The sequence below is a fragment of the Anolis carolinensis genome, chromosome 5 (genome assembly GCF_035594765.1).
Source record: "Anolis carolinensis isolate JA03-04 chromosome 5, rAnoCar3.1.pri, whole genome shotgun sequence".
Classification (NCBI taxonomy): Eukaryota; Metazoa; Chordata; class Lepidosauria; order Squamata; family Dactyloidae; genus Anolis; species Anolis carolinensis.
In genome coordinates, this window is record NC_085845.1 from 45,010,269 (window position 1) to 45,028,308 (window position 18,040).

Genomic DNA, 18,040 nt, shown 5'->3' on the forward strand with positions numbered 1-18,040 from the left:
CATCCCCTTTTCTACCACCTTTTCACTAATTGCCTCTGGGAATGCAAAAAGGGAATGGCAGTTCAGAGTTTAGAAGTCCCTAATGAATTCCAGCTGTTATGTATCTCTACACAAAGCCCCCTTTTCACACCTCTGATCTCTGTAAAAGAAGTACCAGTCTGTAGAAATCTACCCTTTTGCTCTCTGAAGTAGATTAGAAAGTAATTGTACTTAAAGAATCACAGAACTATGAAGAAAAAAGGAATCCTAAGCAGTATCAATTTATATACTTATAGTTAGAAATGTGAGTAAATGCATCAGGAAGAGATCTCAATTGCAGCACCTGGAAGGTGAACCCACCTTCCTTTTTATTTCCATGCCTAGTCATGAAAGCTTGTCATATGACATGAGCTCTTACATTTTTACCCATAAAGGCACAGATACATTGGTTTAGTTCACACATTTAAATATCGGGACGGCACTGGAACTGTATATACTCCTTCTCCATCCTTCAACCCTTTAATTCCTGTACTCAGAAACCTCTCTTCTATCTGACATACACTTCATACCTTCCTAATTTTGACTCATGGAGAGGACTCACTCAAGACATTCCACCAGAAGTTCAGCCATTTCCACTCTACCAGAAACTATCAGCTGAATAATTTCACTTTCTGGACATCACCCTACAGCTACACAACAGGCACCTAAGAACTCTACTGTATTGCAAACCTCTGACTGCTGACATGGCTCCGGTTTCCACTTTGAACACACTACCAAAACCGTAGTATAGTGTCAAAATGTCCAATGCAAGAAAAGAAAAGCAACCAACCATGGCTCCAATGGTGATAAATGCCTTGGAAGCAATCCTGAACAAATTGGCAATACATCTCAAAGAAGTTGCCATAATAATACAATTAGAAAAAGTGCCACTACTTGGAACATATCATATAAGCTGACAATATCTTAATATCTCTTAGATTCTTTGACAGAATTTAAATCATTCATGGCTCAAAATTCCAGTAACACCTGGTAGACTGTGAAACAGAAATAATAATAGATTGTCAGTAGCAACTCATTCATCCATAATGTTAGCTACCTCAGTATTTCACAAGAATATTTTTGCTTGTCATTGGAGTTGTAGTTTCAGCTCAATATTCCAAAAGAAACAAAAGAAAAAAAGCTTGTTTTTTCAAAGCCATTTGACCATAATATTCCACTACTGAGTGAATTAGGGATTTTTACTAAAAGTCCTATGTTACTTAAAGGAAGCCAGGTGCCAATGGCGGTGCCTTGGGTAGAACAATTACCTATGGAACTTTACAAACCTTACACTGAGGAAAACTGTATGTAAACACAGATCCGAGCCACTATGAATAATACTAGTTTAATTCAGTCCTACATTGCTAGTGCTGATCTACTGCAAATCACCAAAGTCACCAAGAGATCATGATCTACAACACTGCCTTTCAATCAAGGTTGCCAAAGGATATCTAAACAAGAGTTACAATAAAAACATGAAGATGGAATTAAACTTTTAAACTAATCTATCTAAGATGGCTTATGGCAATACATGGAGAAAATGTTGGGGATGTGAAAAGACATGTCAGTACAGATTTTTCAGTAAAGCACATCTTCCACTACTTTAAACACATGGCTTTTCTTGCTAGTTCACAATTGCTATTCCTGTAACTGTTCTTTTAAAGTGTATTAGCAATGCAAAAATAATTGTACTTTTGTAAATTATAACTTTGGCTCTAGTGATTTAAAGTGCTGGCACTGAAACCAAAGCATGCTAAATATAAATGAACAGTATTTTGTGGGTAAATAGAATCAAATGTTTTTCCACAATGAAACATTCACAGAACTGACCTTAATCAGTCTTAAAATCTAGTATTATAGCAACAAAAATCCAGAAGCAAATTCAAACAAAAAGCCTTTTGTTTTAGCAAAGAAACAGCAACACGAAATGTTGCTTCTGCATAATAGTAACTTCCCTTTTGTATAAAGTGTAAAACACACTCTAACCATCATAACACTTTAGCAATTACCTGCTTATTTTAAAAAAATAAATGTGTTTGAATTTTATCAAAGCTAGGAAATAAAAATGCTTAAGACATATTATTAAAATTACATATTGCTAGTCCTTTCAAACTTTGCGCTGGAGGAGAAAACTCTAACAACTAACGTTAATGAACAGACTATAAGATAGCACATGGATATATGTTGACAAAAAATTCTTAATAAAATACTGTACTCCTAATATTTAGATTTCAAAAATCCTCCTTGATGAACTCTGCATCCCCCTCCCACACACATGTAATTATAAAGCTACTGACAGGGATCAACAATGTGAGTTTCAATTTGGGAATTATTATTTCAGAATTTTATTATCCCTTCTCTCTCTCAAAACAGTATCAGACTTCAGTGTTGTTCAATTCTTACCCAAATAGAATTCTATAATAAACAACAGACTTCTAAAAAGGTTATTTTGTTTCTTGCCTATTTAATCTATACCATATGTTGCCAAAATATCATTAATAACCCCCCCCACACACACACACAATTTTAACTCTTTCTTTTCTCACACAATTGAAACTGCAGTTCCCTAAGGCAGCAGAAGAGAGAAAACTTAGAATGCCAAAGAATCAAAAGCAACCAATGACAATATCAAACTTCGTTTACCAAAAGAAGCAGCAAGGAACGTACCGTGTCTTGAGATTTATCCTTGACATCATAGACTGTTAGTTTTATTTTAGTCTCCTCATAGATGGGGTAATCCGGTGGGAACGTCACACCAGTCAAAAACAGTGGGTCTCTTGTTCCCTGCATAGCACAAGCACATAACTCAGATTTAGCAAGGTAGCAGCTGTGAACCATGTTGCTTTCAATTATGGTCAACTGCACAATAGCTTTGGGATTTTCCAAATGCAGTATTTCCGACACAGGGTAGACAGATCTGGATTGCCAGAACCAGAAGCACGAAATGCAGTAGTTCTCAAACTGCACAGAAATGTTTCACAGAACACAGAAGTTGAGTTCATGACCACGAACTGCTCCAGGCGATTATGTCGTCATATACAGCAGAGCTCCTCTAATTAAGAACAGCAATTCATTCATTCATTCATTCATTTATAATTGAAGCCATGGAAATCTGCATGTACTTTCTTTAACTAGTCACATGTTATAATTCATGCAAAAGGATTAAAAATATGGGAGGCACTAAGCAGAGGTAGAAATAGCTTCCTGGGAACCAGAGCGTTCAAGTTTCCTTCTTCCACTTTCATACAGAGACTTTTGTATCTTTTTGTATCTTCATGTTCAATCAATATAATAGTAAAAAAGTGGCTTCCCACTAGCAAAGTTGTAACTTCAGGAAAATTGGAGTAATTTAAACCCACAAATTTGGACCCTGATGCAAACTGGAGACTATTTATCAGCAATTTGAGGCTTTACCTTCAAGCAGTTGAACAATATTTGATTTATTTAAGAGAACAGGAAAGAAGGATAAATTTAACCAAAAAATGACTCATGGCTGAATTGTTCATGTATGTTTATATTATATGGACATATGATTTTAACCAGGTTCCTTATTCCATAACATAGCATCTCTTTTCTGGGATATATAATATTGAATACTAAAGGAAAATGCATTCATGCATGATATAGCTTAACAACTAAAAAAAAAATAGAAAATGCTACAGATGATCTGGAACAAAAGTAATCCAGGGCAGAAAGTGTTCCCTTCTATGAAAGGTTCAATTGGGTTCATGTCTGCTCTCTCTGTCGACAGGCAAACACCTCTTTATTTAGGCAAGCGGTTGGTGCTTTAATTATGTACTGAAAGGAGTTCTGAATGTGGTGTGCTGTGCTTTTATGTGTTAATTTTGTTTTAAATATGTTTCAAGCTGTTTTAGCTTTTTGCTTTTAAACCTTTTTTAAAAAAGATTTTAGTTGAACATTAATTTCAGTTTTGGGGGGGAAAGTGAGATATTAATTAAATAAGCAAATATGGTCAGTGTAGACCTATATAATGTGTTCAATATAGTTAAACTGGATTATATGGGTCTATACTAACTATGTAATGCAGTTCCAAACTGGATTATGTGGCAGTCTAGATCCTGCCCCAGTTACAGGTTACACAGAATTGGACCAATATCAACAAGGTCTCATTTTTTGGTATCTCAAGATGCAATTTCCCCCCTTAGGTTAACAGCTCAGTTCCTGCACTGAACATTAACTTATTTTTGGATTCTGAGCTTCACTGTAATTTGTTTAATCATTATACAAAATATAGTATGGTCCGCCTATCATTAAGAGGTTTTTATTTATCTACATCTGATAAAATATGTCCTCTCTAGGCATTTTATAGATCTCCAGCACCATTCTATGGTATTTTCTTTCATTTAATCATGGTTTTGTGTATCTAAGCAAAGTCCAGGAACCTATCCCCCATGGATACAAGGACTGGACTGTAATTCTAACATTATACACATTTTATAGCTGCATAGATGTCATTTGGTTAATGGTAATCTTAGACCCCAAGAGTCACTTGGGGATTCTATTTCACAGATTGCTGTTTTTGCTACCTCCTCCACTGCTGCTCTAAATATGAGCAAAAAACATGCAAGTGAAATCATATGTTATCTCTAGGCATTTGTACATCCTCCAGAGCAATACTATGGTATAATTCCATTGGAAGCTGACCACAGAATCACACTGGAAGGCCTATACATTCTGAGACATAACACTTCCCTAGGCATTTCTAGGTAACCCAGCATGATTCTATTGTCAATTGCCAGCACAAGTCTACCTCATAAACATGATATAGAACCTAGGTATGCCTGCAAAGGTGTTCTCAAAGGTTAAAAAATCACACATTTATTTATATTTGATGCGTGTCCATTTTTGGAGGGATCTTCTACCCACAGCCTCTACAAATGTGGAGACACGGCAGTATTCACTACTTGAGAGAGCAACCTGAGTAGCTTCTGGTGTGAGAGAATTGGCCATCTGCAAGGATGTTGCCCAGGGGATGCCTGGATGTTTTGATGTTTTTACCATCCTTGTGGGAGGCTTCTCTCATGAGAACAGGCCCTATGAGGAGCGGCTTAAAGAGCTGGGCATGTTTAGCCTGCAAATGAGAAGGCTGAGAGGAGACATGATAGCCATGTATAAGTATGTGAAGGGAAGTCATAGGGAGGAGGGAGCAAGCTTGTTTTCTGCTGCCCTGCAGACTAGGATGCGGAACAATGGCTTCAAACTACAGGAAAGGAGATTCCACCTGAACATCAGGAAGAACTTCCTCACTGTGAGGGCTGTTCGGCAGTGGAGCTCTCTCCCCCGGACTGTGGTGGAGGCTCCTTCTTTGGAGGCTTTTAAGCAGAGGCTGGATGGCCATATGTCGGGGGTGCTTTGAATGCGATTTCCTGTTTCTTAGTGGGGGGTTGGACTAGATGGCCCATGAGGTCTCTTCCAACTCTACTATTCTATGATTCTATGATGTCCCCACATGGAGCTGGAGCTGATAGAGGGAGCTCATCCGCGCTCTCCCCGGGTGGGATTTGAACCTGGCAGCCTTCAGGTCAGCAACCCAACCTTCAAGTTACAAGGCTTTAACCTACTACTCCACCGGGGGCTACTCAGGTTGCTCCTGACACGGAAAAAAAAAAAACCTACTTGAGGGGCCACTAGTATCTTCCCAATGGGAGATAAATAATCGAAAATAAATGCAAAGCAAGATATCTTGATTGCAACCAGATTCCCATACAACCTTTCAGTAGATTTTTGCTTGAATAATCTGATTCAATAAATACAGCACAACACACTCTGGCACTCTGTCCTAATCCATCCCATTTTACAGGCTACTTTAGTTACAGTTTTAAGAGTCAAAGCATAACACCTAAAGTTAGCAGCCAGATCATACCAAAAGCATTCCTTGGATGCATCAGACAACCTATTTAAATTGGAAATGGTTTCAAGTTGGCAAGGTTTTTAAATTGTTTCGCTCAATATATATTTGTGAAACTTTTTTTGCAGGATAACATATAACTTTTTTACACTATGGCATCACCTTTATATTCCTCAAGGTAGCATTTGGATGAACAGACAGAGCAGGAAGCCATTAGGTGAAGTCGCAGCATGCAACATTTGCTGAAATAAGTTAAGCCCATAAATATTATCAGTATAAAGTGGAGCATGCATTTTTCATGAACAGAAAAGCATTGTGTTTCAGATCACTGAATACATATTTCTGCACTAACATTTTCTTCATCAAAATCCCATATTTTAAATCACTTCTATCATTTTTGCTTGATTGTTTTGAATCAAATGAGAACCAATAGTTTCCGCAAAGGCTTTACTTTTAAATATCAAAAGCCAAGCAATTTCTTCTATGTCCTTTTGCAGAAACACAACTTTCGTAGGCAGCAGCACTGCAGCTGTTTACACTGGTTAAATGCCAACAACTTCTTGCTTTGCTTTATAGTAGCTTCTTTAAAAAAAAACACAGGAAGAAAGCATGGCATTTGGTGACTAATGGTGGTGGAACAAAAGAAGGAGCTCACCTCCACAATTTCTGTGCTTGCGTATCTTGTCGAATTCTGCTCTCCTGGATGCACCACTGTGATCTGCACAAAAGTATTCAGTTTTCGATCACGAGTAGGAGCCACAAGATCTTTACATCCTGGAAATGGCACAGGAAAGGGAGGGAGAAAAGGGGGGAATCTCTATAAAAAACGAATCACAGCAAACATATTGCTTTGTGACAGGGAAGACTGAGCTCTGTTTCTGATTTAAATCTTTGCAGACTTTGGCTGATTTAACAGAGGAAGTTTCTTGGAAGTAAGTTAGAGAAATAGGCAGTCACATGTTTTGCAAGCTAAATGGAGTTTTCAATTCTACTAACCATCTATACAGTTCTTACAAGGCTTCCCCGGGGGAGTTTCTTCAGTTATTGTATATGAATATAACTAAAGATACACATATATGCACATGCATGACAGGCTTCTTGTTCACACACCTTTTCTATACATTTTGAATACACACACACATCCATTAATACCCCAGCCCACATACCCAACATCCTGGCAGATGTATCATAGCCTTCAGATAAATTGCCATGAAATCAATCTCTGGCACCTCAACTTAAGTCATCATTTATTTAACAGACTGTATAGCATTTAACTGTTCGAGGAAGTCAAATTAAATGCTGCCATTGGCTATGCTGATTTATATGCTTTAGCTTGACATGATAAAATGTGTTGATAAGGCTAATCACAGCTTAAAGCTTCCATTTTAAAATCAGGAGCAAACACCAATGGCAACAATTGACAGGGGCTTGCCAATTCCTACCCCCCCCACTCCCCCCCCCGCCATGAAAGAGTAGTGCAGTGCAGTTGTAAATCCATTTTTACCAGGGTTATATTTCTTAATGTAATCTCTATGTTGAAGCCACATCAATAGGGGAACTCTGATTCTTATTATGTCATATCTTTTAAAGCAAGTATTGGAAAAGTGTGGGCCTCAATTCTTTGAGACTTGTTGAGCTGCCATTGGTCTGCCACTTCTAAAAGAGCGAATTGACTTTCCTGGGAAGCTCAAGGTACAACAATTCACATTTTTATTATGTGTACCCACAATCTCATTAAGATCAGGAAATACCTGTTTTATCCACACACACAAAAAAGGTAGACTTCCCACCATTTCTGTTTTATTTCCTATCATTAGCAGAAGGACACAGAGGCAGGAAACAGGCTCTCGGGTTGCCACAACTGGCCATTCCAGTGTTAAAAAGCTGTTGTTGTGTTAAAAGTAAGTGTTTTCTCTGCATGCTAAAATACAGAAAACATTTTTACATGGCTAACTTACATTTTTCAACTTTTCAGCAGCATTTGAACTCTACTACTAAGAGGTGAAAATCAAATGTTACAAAGAGCTTAGAACTGTGTGAATGGCTAATTGTAGATGAATGATATCATTAACAATATTGCTAGGTTTTCAAAAGGATATTAATTTTTCAACAATTCACAATGAGTGCTATCCCTTATCTCTTCCATGTGCTGGAGTTTTAGTTTAAGGTATATATGAAACTGAATAATTTCTTCGGCCCTAAAAAACAAATCACAAGCTTATCCGATTGGTATAATATGTGCTCAAATATGGTGGTACTTGGATTGATGCTGGTCTGCAAGTCACTGGCTGCCAGTCTGCAGTGTGTTTCCAAGACAGAAGAAGTTGCAGTCAATTGGGCATAAATATAGCGCCTAACACAGTGCGGGAAGAAAACACCTACACCACCAGATTACTTAAAAGGACAAAACCAAAAAGAAACACATCTGGTGGAGGCAAGAGCAGCTCATGGTTTTCACAGACAAAGGAAAAGGGAAAAAATAGAGTCGAGAAGTCACTTTAGCAAACAATGCACTGGACTTCAGTTCAAACTCAGCAGCTGAATTATAACACATACACACCAATAAGAGAACTATGAACCTACATGAATACAGTTCATAATTTCAGGAAAAAAATCATTTTCTTTGTGGCACTGTTACTTACTCTTGAGTTACCAGTTCTTTGTGTATATACATTAAAAAATAAGATGCAAACTTCAGTAGAACGAAGAATAACTTATATGATGTGGCAAATATTCAAGGAAATACAAAATAATGTAACTATAAAATTCTAGAATTAAACAGGAAAATAATCTGTGACTACAGATTTTACTAATCTATATTTGTTTACAGTTCTAATTTAAAATGTTCGGTCAAGGATTGCTGTCTGTGATATAATTATTCTGTATTGTCACAACAAATTGGCCAAGTTATGAACATTAACTTGACTTGGCAATTAAAACAGTTTCCACACCAATTCTTCAAGCTAAGACACAATCTAAATTCACACACATAAAGTGACAGGAAGCCAACTTGTTTTGGATCAATACGTATTGATGAATAGGTAAGGACAAACCTTTTCAAGTGAAATCAGTGGGGAATGTAACACACATTCTGCTTTTTTATTGGCCATATATCAGACAATATGTGTGTATACTGCTTGAATTACAATAGTGCCCTTGTCAGGATTAGGAACTTAAGAAAAACAGAAGAGGTACAAACTCTTAAAGGGAAAAGTAAGAAATGCATCGAGGCTCAAAACAACTAACCATCCAAACTGCCTGTATATTTTAATTCTGATGATGAAGCAAGGTGGGAAAGGGGGAGAGAGAAGCCATCCTGGCATGCCTTATGTAAGTCAGTATAAAAAGTTGGAAGCTATATTGTATGTTTCCTTCCTCCATGGAGCTAATAGGTAACATCAAGGTTGGATGGATGGCAAAACAGTAAAATCAGAAATTACCCCAAGGATAACCAAAACAGAATGAGTTCCTCTATTATACATGATAGCTTTATACCGAGAGTTGCTTTTATACTGAAGAGTATTTTACTGTCTTATAACCATTCCCATCTTAGTTAAGAGCAGGGCTACTGTGGAAAGAAAGAGATTGATAACAGCTTTCCAGGAGCAAAGTAGAAATCCTGCATGTCACATTATTATTCAGTGCAAGCTGCCAAGTCCAGAAAATTGCACGAATTGGAACGGTTTGAATTCTAGGAAGCTGCACAATAAGTCAAGTGAAGCTAACGGATTGTCTAAACTGAAGATAGATTCAAATGCATAGCTGAGCTGAAAAGGCCCTGCCATAGGGACTGCTTGTTTAAATGCTCTATCACATCCTAGACAAGTGCATTTGCAGCAGGTCTTGCCTGGAACAGTTTCCAGCAGTGATCTCACCACTTGTCTGCAATATGTCAAGCACGTTCAAACAGATGGTTCCCAAATGAAAAACAAAAGGAAGATTGATGAAGATATTCAGTACTCCTTGTTGTTTGTAGCCTTTCACATCCATACTCATACTAATTTATTAATATGAAATGAGTCTGAAAACATTTCAGACAGGGAGAAAAATCAATTTTGTGAAATAATCCATGTCTCTGGGGAAGGCGTCTGAAAGTGGACTTTTCCAGTCACTTCTAATAAAACTTGATATGATAAGAGGGTCACTTCCTATTTTTCAAAAAATGCTTATTTATTGGGGGGCTCAGTTTATAGAAGCATTATGGATACATATGCAGTTCTCCAGTTATGGTCCCTTTTTTAACCATGGGTCATCTGGGAAGAGTCTAATGGCAGAAAAATTGTGTGTATATATACTGTATATGTCATGCACCATGAAGACCCTCACTGTTTACCTCTAATTAAGCCCTTTTTAGTTAAGAGTTATTAATATTTTATTTACAGTTTCTGGGGTCAGTCTAGGCAGCTTCTTTGCATTTGAAGCTCCCATCATCCTGCCCCTTTAAGAAACCCCTCATAGACAGAGCCTCAGGCAAGACACTTCTGGTTCTTGGAAGAGTCAGCCTTTTTATGACTAGAAGGTGAAGAGAGAAGCAGGCCGGAAAGTCTGCAAAATAAGACATCCAGTCGGAGCTAAATTCAAGTCCAGTCAGAGTTAAATATTGAGACCGTCTTTGAGACAGTTGAACACCATACAAGAAAGAGGCAATAAGAAGAAATAAAGATACAAGAGTCTCAGTTCGATCAGAACTGTGTCTGTCTCTCAAAGACTTTACCTCTCCTCATAAAGACTCAGGAGGAGAGAAAGTTTAAAATTCTTGTCAGTTAATAAACTCTTGTTTGATTAAACTATATAGTCTCCGATCTGTTCCCTATGCAGCCAGTACACTTTCCAGGTAGTTAATATAGTGTGGGGGCAGAACAGTGTGTGTGTGTGTGTGTGTATGTATGTATGTGTGTGTATATATATATATATGTCTGTGTGTATGCAACCCACAGGATACATGATTTCCACTCGTCCAGTAAAAAAAAATGTCCTTAATCTGCACAATTTAATATTTTAAGCAACCATCCATGAATCATGGGCACTCACCCAACCCCAGACCAACAAAATTCTCAAAAAGCTGAAAATTAACAATTAATAATATGCAACACCAATACAGTAATCTGTCTCAGACAATGCAAATATTTAAATTCCTAATATTGTGGCATTTTCATTCCTTTCCTGTTTCAGTCATTTTTTCATGACTTCGGAGGTAATGAAGATAGCCTAAAGCTGCCATCTCATTAATTGACCTAGAATGTCAGAGGAAGAAAAAAAACCCCTTTACCACAAGATGATAAAAGCTGTCAAAATACTAATCATCTTCCCCCAAATCAATGGCTTATGTGAGCTCTGAATGTCACACTCAAAAAAAGGCTTCCAAAACCAGCAACCTGTATGGAATGTCACATTCTGTTTCAGTCTCTTTAAAGGTCAAGTAACACTTATTTGTTCAAAGCAGAACACTGACCATGCCTATAATATTTTATTTCTATATAGGCACATATTTTGATCTCACTATCAGTCCTTCTTAAGAAATTTATTTTCTGGAATACACAAAAAATATACTATGCAGCTAAATCATCAATAATGTATTTGCTTGGATTTAAAAAGCATGTTTTCAAGTCAGAGATGCTTCTCCTCGTGCTCAAGAGCAACACTAATTTCTGCTGTATAAGGAAAAGAAATGCCAATTTCCTACAAATGTTCTTCAAGCATTCCTTGTGGACTTCCATGTCCCTTTATGAGTATCCCAAGATAGTCAAATGTGGCTTTCAACAAGAAGCAAGTAGCTGCAGCAGGGGGTCCTTCCAGACTGGTAGAAAGAATTGAGAACTTCAGCAGTAGAGGTTCTCAGCTACTGCCAGGAAATGTTAGTTTGCGCTCCTTCTGCATCCACTCACAAACACTCATAATACACAGCTTTTTTATTGTATGAATATGTTTTGAAGTTATTGCCAATTGATGGTGAACCTAAGGCAAGTCTATAATGTGATTTTCCAGGACCCATGGTCATCCTGTGGGTTTCCATGACCTAGGAGGGAATTGAACCCTGATCTCCAGAGCAACAGCCCAGTGCCCAAACCATGAAACTGCACTGGCTCTGGCTTTGAAGTCCCTGTACCCCAGAAGACCAAGTGTATGGAGTGGGTTATATGGGAGAAGGTAATCTCATAGTTAACCTGGACCCCAAAGCATATAGGGTTTTAAAGACCATAATCAACACTAGTGTGCCCAGAAACTGACAAGTAGTGAAATGGTTTAAATATTGCTGTAATATAGTAACTGCTAGATGTACTAGTAATCAATTAGGCTGCAATGTTATGGACTAAATAAACTTTCCAAACTTGTTACATAGTTAGTCAATGTAACAGTATGATGCAGAAGTCTAGTCTTAAAGTTATCAGGATGTAATCTCACAATCTTAAAATCATAAGACCACAGCAAATATACACAAAAAACAATAATCAGTTAGAATCTTGGTTTGGTAGCTAGAACCCAAAAGACTGGGGGACATGGCCAGGTGTTATCTGGACACAAAAATAAAGCCAGTGAGAATGTTAGCCATGCCTGAAAAGGGAGAATTTTTCTAAACGTATAAGCAAGTCAAAGGGGGCATCTTCATACAATAGTCCACCCTCTATAGTTATGGAATTAGTCCCCATGGTAGGTCTTAATGCTTGGGGTTTAAATATCACTTTGCAATCCGAACCTGGATTGGAAGTGTACTGGAAGCCAATGTTATAAAGCTTTTACATGATGATCCCAAAAGTGATCTAGCTCCATTGGCTCCAATGCCTGGGTCAATCTCAAGGCCTGCCCTGTATAGAGCATGTTGAATTTGCAGCAGGGTAGACTGCGGTTACCATTACTTGACATGAAAGTACTAGGATTTTATAATGATAGTGGTCAGTGTGCTTTTATTTCTCTTTTAGTTGCATCTCCAAAAGTCTACTAGACCACACAGGAGGAGACAGCTATACGGGGATAACTTCATCTGTCAAAATGTTTTTGTTATATAAAAAACAATCTGCTGTGTTGCACAGCATGAACCAGGTATTTTAAAGAACCAAAGTCGTATCTTGTGAACAACATGAGTCAAGTGGCAAGGAACCCTCGTGTCTAGGAAAGCCAATGCTAAATTAACTGCCCAGACAACTTGTCTTCATTTTACAGGCAATTGTCTAAAAGCACATGTTGTAAAATGAATTTAAAAATTCATATAATTAATAGTGGCATCATCTCTCGGTGGCTGGATCTACACTGCCCTATACCCCAGGATCTGATCCCAGATTATCTGCTTTGAACTGGATGATATCAATCTACACTGCCAGATAATCTGGGATGAGAAGATAATCTGGGATCAGATTCTGTGATAGAGGGCAGAGTAGATCCAGCCTGTGAGAAATGTGATCATGCTGCTAAACCACTGGTTTCCAACCTGTGGGCCATGGCCCACTGGTGGGCCACAAGACCTAAAATAAGGTCCTCAAGACATGTGGGGAAAATCAGCTCTAGATTATTAAATATGGTTTTCTGTGGGCGAGCAGGTGGCAACTACTGGATGGCATATGTTCTATATCACAAACTACAGTTGATGTGGTCTATCCACTGTAATTTTCTAAATCAGCACCCCAAATAACCAAACCGAATCTAAAGTTGACCAAAATTCATAACCCTTTTGGTACTAATGTTGGAGAGTGTTCCCTGGTCAAAGTGATCCCCAGTCAAGTGGTCCCTGGTAAAAAAAAAAAAAAAAAAGGTTGGGAACAACTATGCAGAAAGCTTTATTGCCTTGGAGACAACAATTAGTTAATGAAAGAAAGCATAAAGCATATCATGCATGGTTAAAAATGATCAAATGTTACAGAGGGTACAAACAGTAGACTGTGTAGCATGAACAACTAGGAGAAATATAAACGTAATTATGCTTCATAGTACTACAGAGGTGACGAAAGAACCATGACAGTTCAAAGAACAATATTTTTGTAAGATTTAGTGAGTGGGCAGAAGGAGTCACTAGAAAAGTTGTTAATGGAAATTGTTGTATTTCTCTAATTTCACAAGCCACTTTCTTTTGGAACTCTTATGAAAAAAGTAGGATACAAATTAGCTATCTAAATGCAAATGAGGGTCCTTCTCCTTAAGAGATTCCAATTTCATATCTAAATCTTAAATTTGACACATGGGAAACAACAAAGAAAAGACAGAACAGTATGCGAGTGGGGTGGTGTAGGAGAATATGATATTGCTTCAGTTACATGTTTGTAGGCTTCACTATACATCAATTAAAGGGCTTTAAGGAGAAATTATATATACTTTAAATATGTTAAAGGAAGAAATATATGTAACAACATTACTCAGTTCCAAATGTGGAAGGCAGTAAGTAAATGAAAGTGGACTTTTTGTGGGGGAGATTATTTTCAGACAGTTCCTTGTCATGGAGCTCAGGTAGTGAAGGTCATCAAGGCATGAATCTGGGATACCAGAGAGGAAAGGTTAGAAGTGAAAGTCCAGAATAATGAACATGCATTGGAAGCCAATTAAAGACAGATAAAAGGAAGGAAATTTAATCAAGAAGAGAAGAGTGATTTCGGCAGCTGAATATTGGAAAGATAGGAGAAAGCCAAGGTGGGACAATGGAAGACCAGAGGGAGAAAAGAATAGTGGTCCTTATCCAGCAAATAACTTGGCCACATACAAGGCAAAGTCCAACTTTTCACAAAGTTCCAAAGGAGCAAAAAAAAAAAACCTGTCAACATGCTTTGTATCCCCTTTGGAGAGATAAAGCAGGGTAATAATAATAATAATAATAATAATAATAATAATAATAATAATAATAATAATAATAATAATTCTGGAGAACTGAATGATTCTGGAGAACTGTAAAAGCCGAAAAGCTAATCTTCACATGACGTGGATTGACTACAAAAAGGCCTTTGACTCACTCCCATACAGCTGGATCATCAAGTGCCTGGACGCCATCGGGATTTGTAAAACAGTTGGCACCTTCATTGAAAACATGATGGAGCACTGGAAAACTGAACTGTTTGTTGGAAATGAAAGCTATGGACTTGTCAACATCAGGAGAGGAATTTTCCAGGGAGACTCATTGTCCCCTCTGCTTTTCATTATTGCCATGATCCCTCTGTCAACAATCTTACAAAAAACAAATCTCGGCTACCAAACATCTAAGAATTCTCACAAAATTTCGCATCTGATGTACATGGATGACCTGAAGCTGTATGGAAAAACGAAAACTGAAATCCAGTCTCTGACTAACACTGTCCGAATTTTTAGCACTGATATCAACATGGAGTTTGGTTTGGACAAATGTTCGACAGTGGCATTGAAGAAGGGGAAAATCATTGAAAGTGAGGGCATAAATATGCCTAATGGCCAAACAATAAAGTGTCACCAGCCAGAGGCCTATAAATATCTGGGCATATTACAGCTGGACAACATCAAGCATGAACATGTGAAGACTGTGGTCAGTAAAGAATACACACAAAGGGTCAGAAAAATTCTCAAAAGCAAGCTCAATGGAGGCAACACCATCAAGGCCATAAACACCTGGGCCATGCCTGTCATAAGATATACTGCTGGCATTATAAACTGGACACAGATGGAACTGGACAATTTGGACAGAAAAACAAGAAAACTCATGACCATTCATCACTCACTGCACCCTCGCAGTGATGTTGACCGGCTATATCTGCCTAGAAGATCAGGGGGCAGAGGACTCTTACAAGTCAAACAAGCAGTCAAAGAAGAAGAACATGCCCTGGCAGAATATGTCAAGCAAAGTGAAGAACCTGCTTTGATTGAAGTCAAAAATCAGAAACTCCTCAAAGCACAGCAGACAAAAAACCAGTACAAGAAAGCCACACTACAAACTAGAGCTGACAGCTGGCACAACAAAACATTGCATGGAAAGTTCCTTGACAAAATTGAAGGAAAAGCTGACAAGGAGAAGACCTGGCTCTGGCTCACGAATGGGACCCTGAAGAAGGAGACAGAAGGCCTGATCCTTGCAGCCCAGGAGCAAGCCATCAGAACAAATGCAATTAAGGCCAAGATCGAAAAATCAGCTGATGACCCAAAATGCAGACTGTGCAAGGAAGCTGACGAAACCATTGATCATCTCCTCAGCTGCTGTAAGAAAATTGCACAGACAGACTACAAACAGAGGCACAACTGTGTGGCCCAAATGATCCATTGGAACTTATGCCTCAAGCACCACCTCCCAGCAGTAAAGAACTGGTGGGATCACAAACCAGCAAAGGTCGTGGAAAATGAACACGCAAAGATACTGTGGGACTTCCGAATCCAGACTGACAAAGTTCTGGAACACAACACACCAGATATCACAGTTGTGGAAAAGAACAAGGTTTGGATAATTGATGTCGCCATCCCAGGTGACAGTCGCATTGATGAAAAACAACAGGAAAAACTTAGCCGCTATCAGGACCTCAAGATTGAACTTCAAAGACTCTGGCAGAAACCAGTGCAGGTGGTCCCGGTGGTGATGGGCACATTGGGTGCCGTGCCAAAAGATCTCAGCCGGCATTTGGAAACAATAGACATTGACAAAATTACGATCTGCCAACTGCAAAAGGCCACCCTGCTGGGATCTGCACGCATCATCCGAAAATACATCACACAGTCCTAGACACTTGGGAAGTGTTCGACTTGTGGTTTTGTGAAACGAAATCCAGCATGTCTATCTTGTTTGCTGTGTCATACAACATCGTTGTGTCAATAATAATAATAATAATAATAATAATAATAATAATAATAAGGCAAACAGAAGAGAGAAAGAGGAATAAAAAACAAAGTATGTTCATAGGCTGTTCAAAGTATGTTCATAGCATATTCAGCAGTCAGTAGAGTATATAAAAACCTAATATTTGGGAGAAAAGAAGATATTTGGTTCAGTGTATTACATCCAGAAAAAAACAACAAGCATCTAAGAAGAAATATTAGAGGAAGCTCAAAAAATAAAGTAAGTATTCACTCCTTCCAAAATCCAACACATTTAAAGTGACATGCTACTAACACAGTGTATGTATATGTGTACTGGTTGTGTGTGTGTGTGTGGTTCTAACATGCATTTATTTCACTTGTCCAATGCAAGAAACACAGACACAGCAGCAGGAAGCAAAAAAATAAATAAAAAGGAAGGGTTCAAGAGGTTACTGAGGAATTTTGAGGACTGGGAATAAAAAGTTGTCCTTTTGTTTTATTTTTTCTATGATTGTTATCATTTACCTTCAAGTCATTTCTGATTTATGGCAATCCTAAGGCAATCCTATCACAGTGTTTTTTGGGGCAAAGCATGCCTAGTAGGTTTCCATGGCTCAGTGGGGAATTAAACCTGGTCTTCAGAGTCATAGTCCAATACTCAAACTACTACATCACACCAGCTCTCTTAGAACCAAAATAATACTGGACAGGAAAAGAACCATCAGAGTACAGAATCAGATAAAATGTGAGCTTTTAAGAGCGCCAAACAAGAGGCTATGTACAGCCTTTTAAAAGCAACAACAAGCAAAGGCACCATAAAAGCTATGATGAAGGGGGTCCAAATAAAGGCCTTATGATGTTGATGTTACAGCCATAATCTGGACAAGGCATTTGAACACTGGAAAACATCCAGGTATCCACACATAAATCCTGGGCTCTTTTTCTGCTTTCATTACTGCAGTTTCCTTTTGTGCTTGATGTGATTTGCATTTGCTAAAGCCCATACCCTGTTTGCATTTTAATATATGTTTCAATAACAAGGAGCCCCCGGTGGTGCCACGGATTAAACCACTGAGCTGCTGAATTTGCTGATCAAAAGGTCAGCAGTTGGAATCTGGGAAGTGGGGTGAGCTCCTGCTGTTAGCCCCAGCTTCTGCCAACCTAGCTGTTTGAAAACATGCAAATATGAGTAGATCAATAGGCACTGCTCCTGTGGGAAGGTAATGGTGCTCCATGCAGTCATGCCGGCCACATGGCCTTGGAGGTGTCTATGGACAATGCTGGCTCTTTGGCTTAGAAATGGAGATGAGCACCAACCCCCAGAGTCGGATACGATTAGACTTAATGTCAGGGGAAAACCTTTTAAAAATCATTTACAGAGATTAACCAGCAAATACTCTAAAATTCTTTGTCAGCCTTTGAAAT

General features: G+C 38.3%; 1 protein-coding gene across 5 annotated transcripts in view; it reads right to left on the reverse strand.

Annotated features, from left to right (window-relative positions):
• inpp4b (inositol polyphosphate-4-phosphatase type II B) overlaps nucleotides 1-18,040 on the reverse strand; it is a 313,356-nt gene that overhangs the window by 155,325 nt on the left and 139,991 nt on the right. For all 5 annotated transcript variants that reach the window (XM_008111861.3, XM_062980903.1, XM_008111862.3 and 2 more), the window contains 2 exons: nucleotides 6,543-6,661; nucleotides 2,686-2,802 (listed from right to left, as the gene is read on the reverse strand). In XM_008111861.3, coding sequence (XP_008110068.1) covers nucleotides 2,686-2,802; nucleotides 6,543-6,661 — 236 coding nt within the window. The remainder of the gene's footprint in view (nucleotides 1-2,685; nucleotides 2,803-6,542; nucleotides 6,662-18,040) is intronic.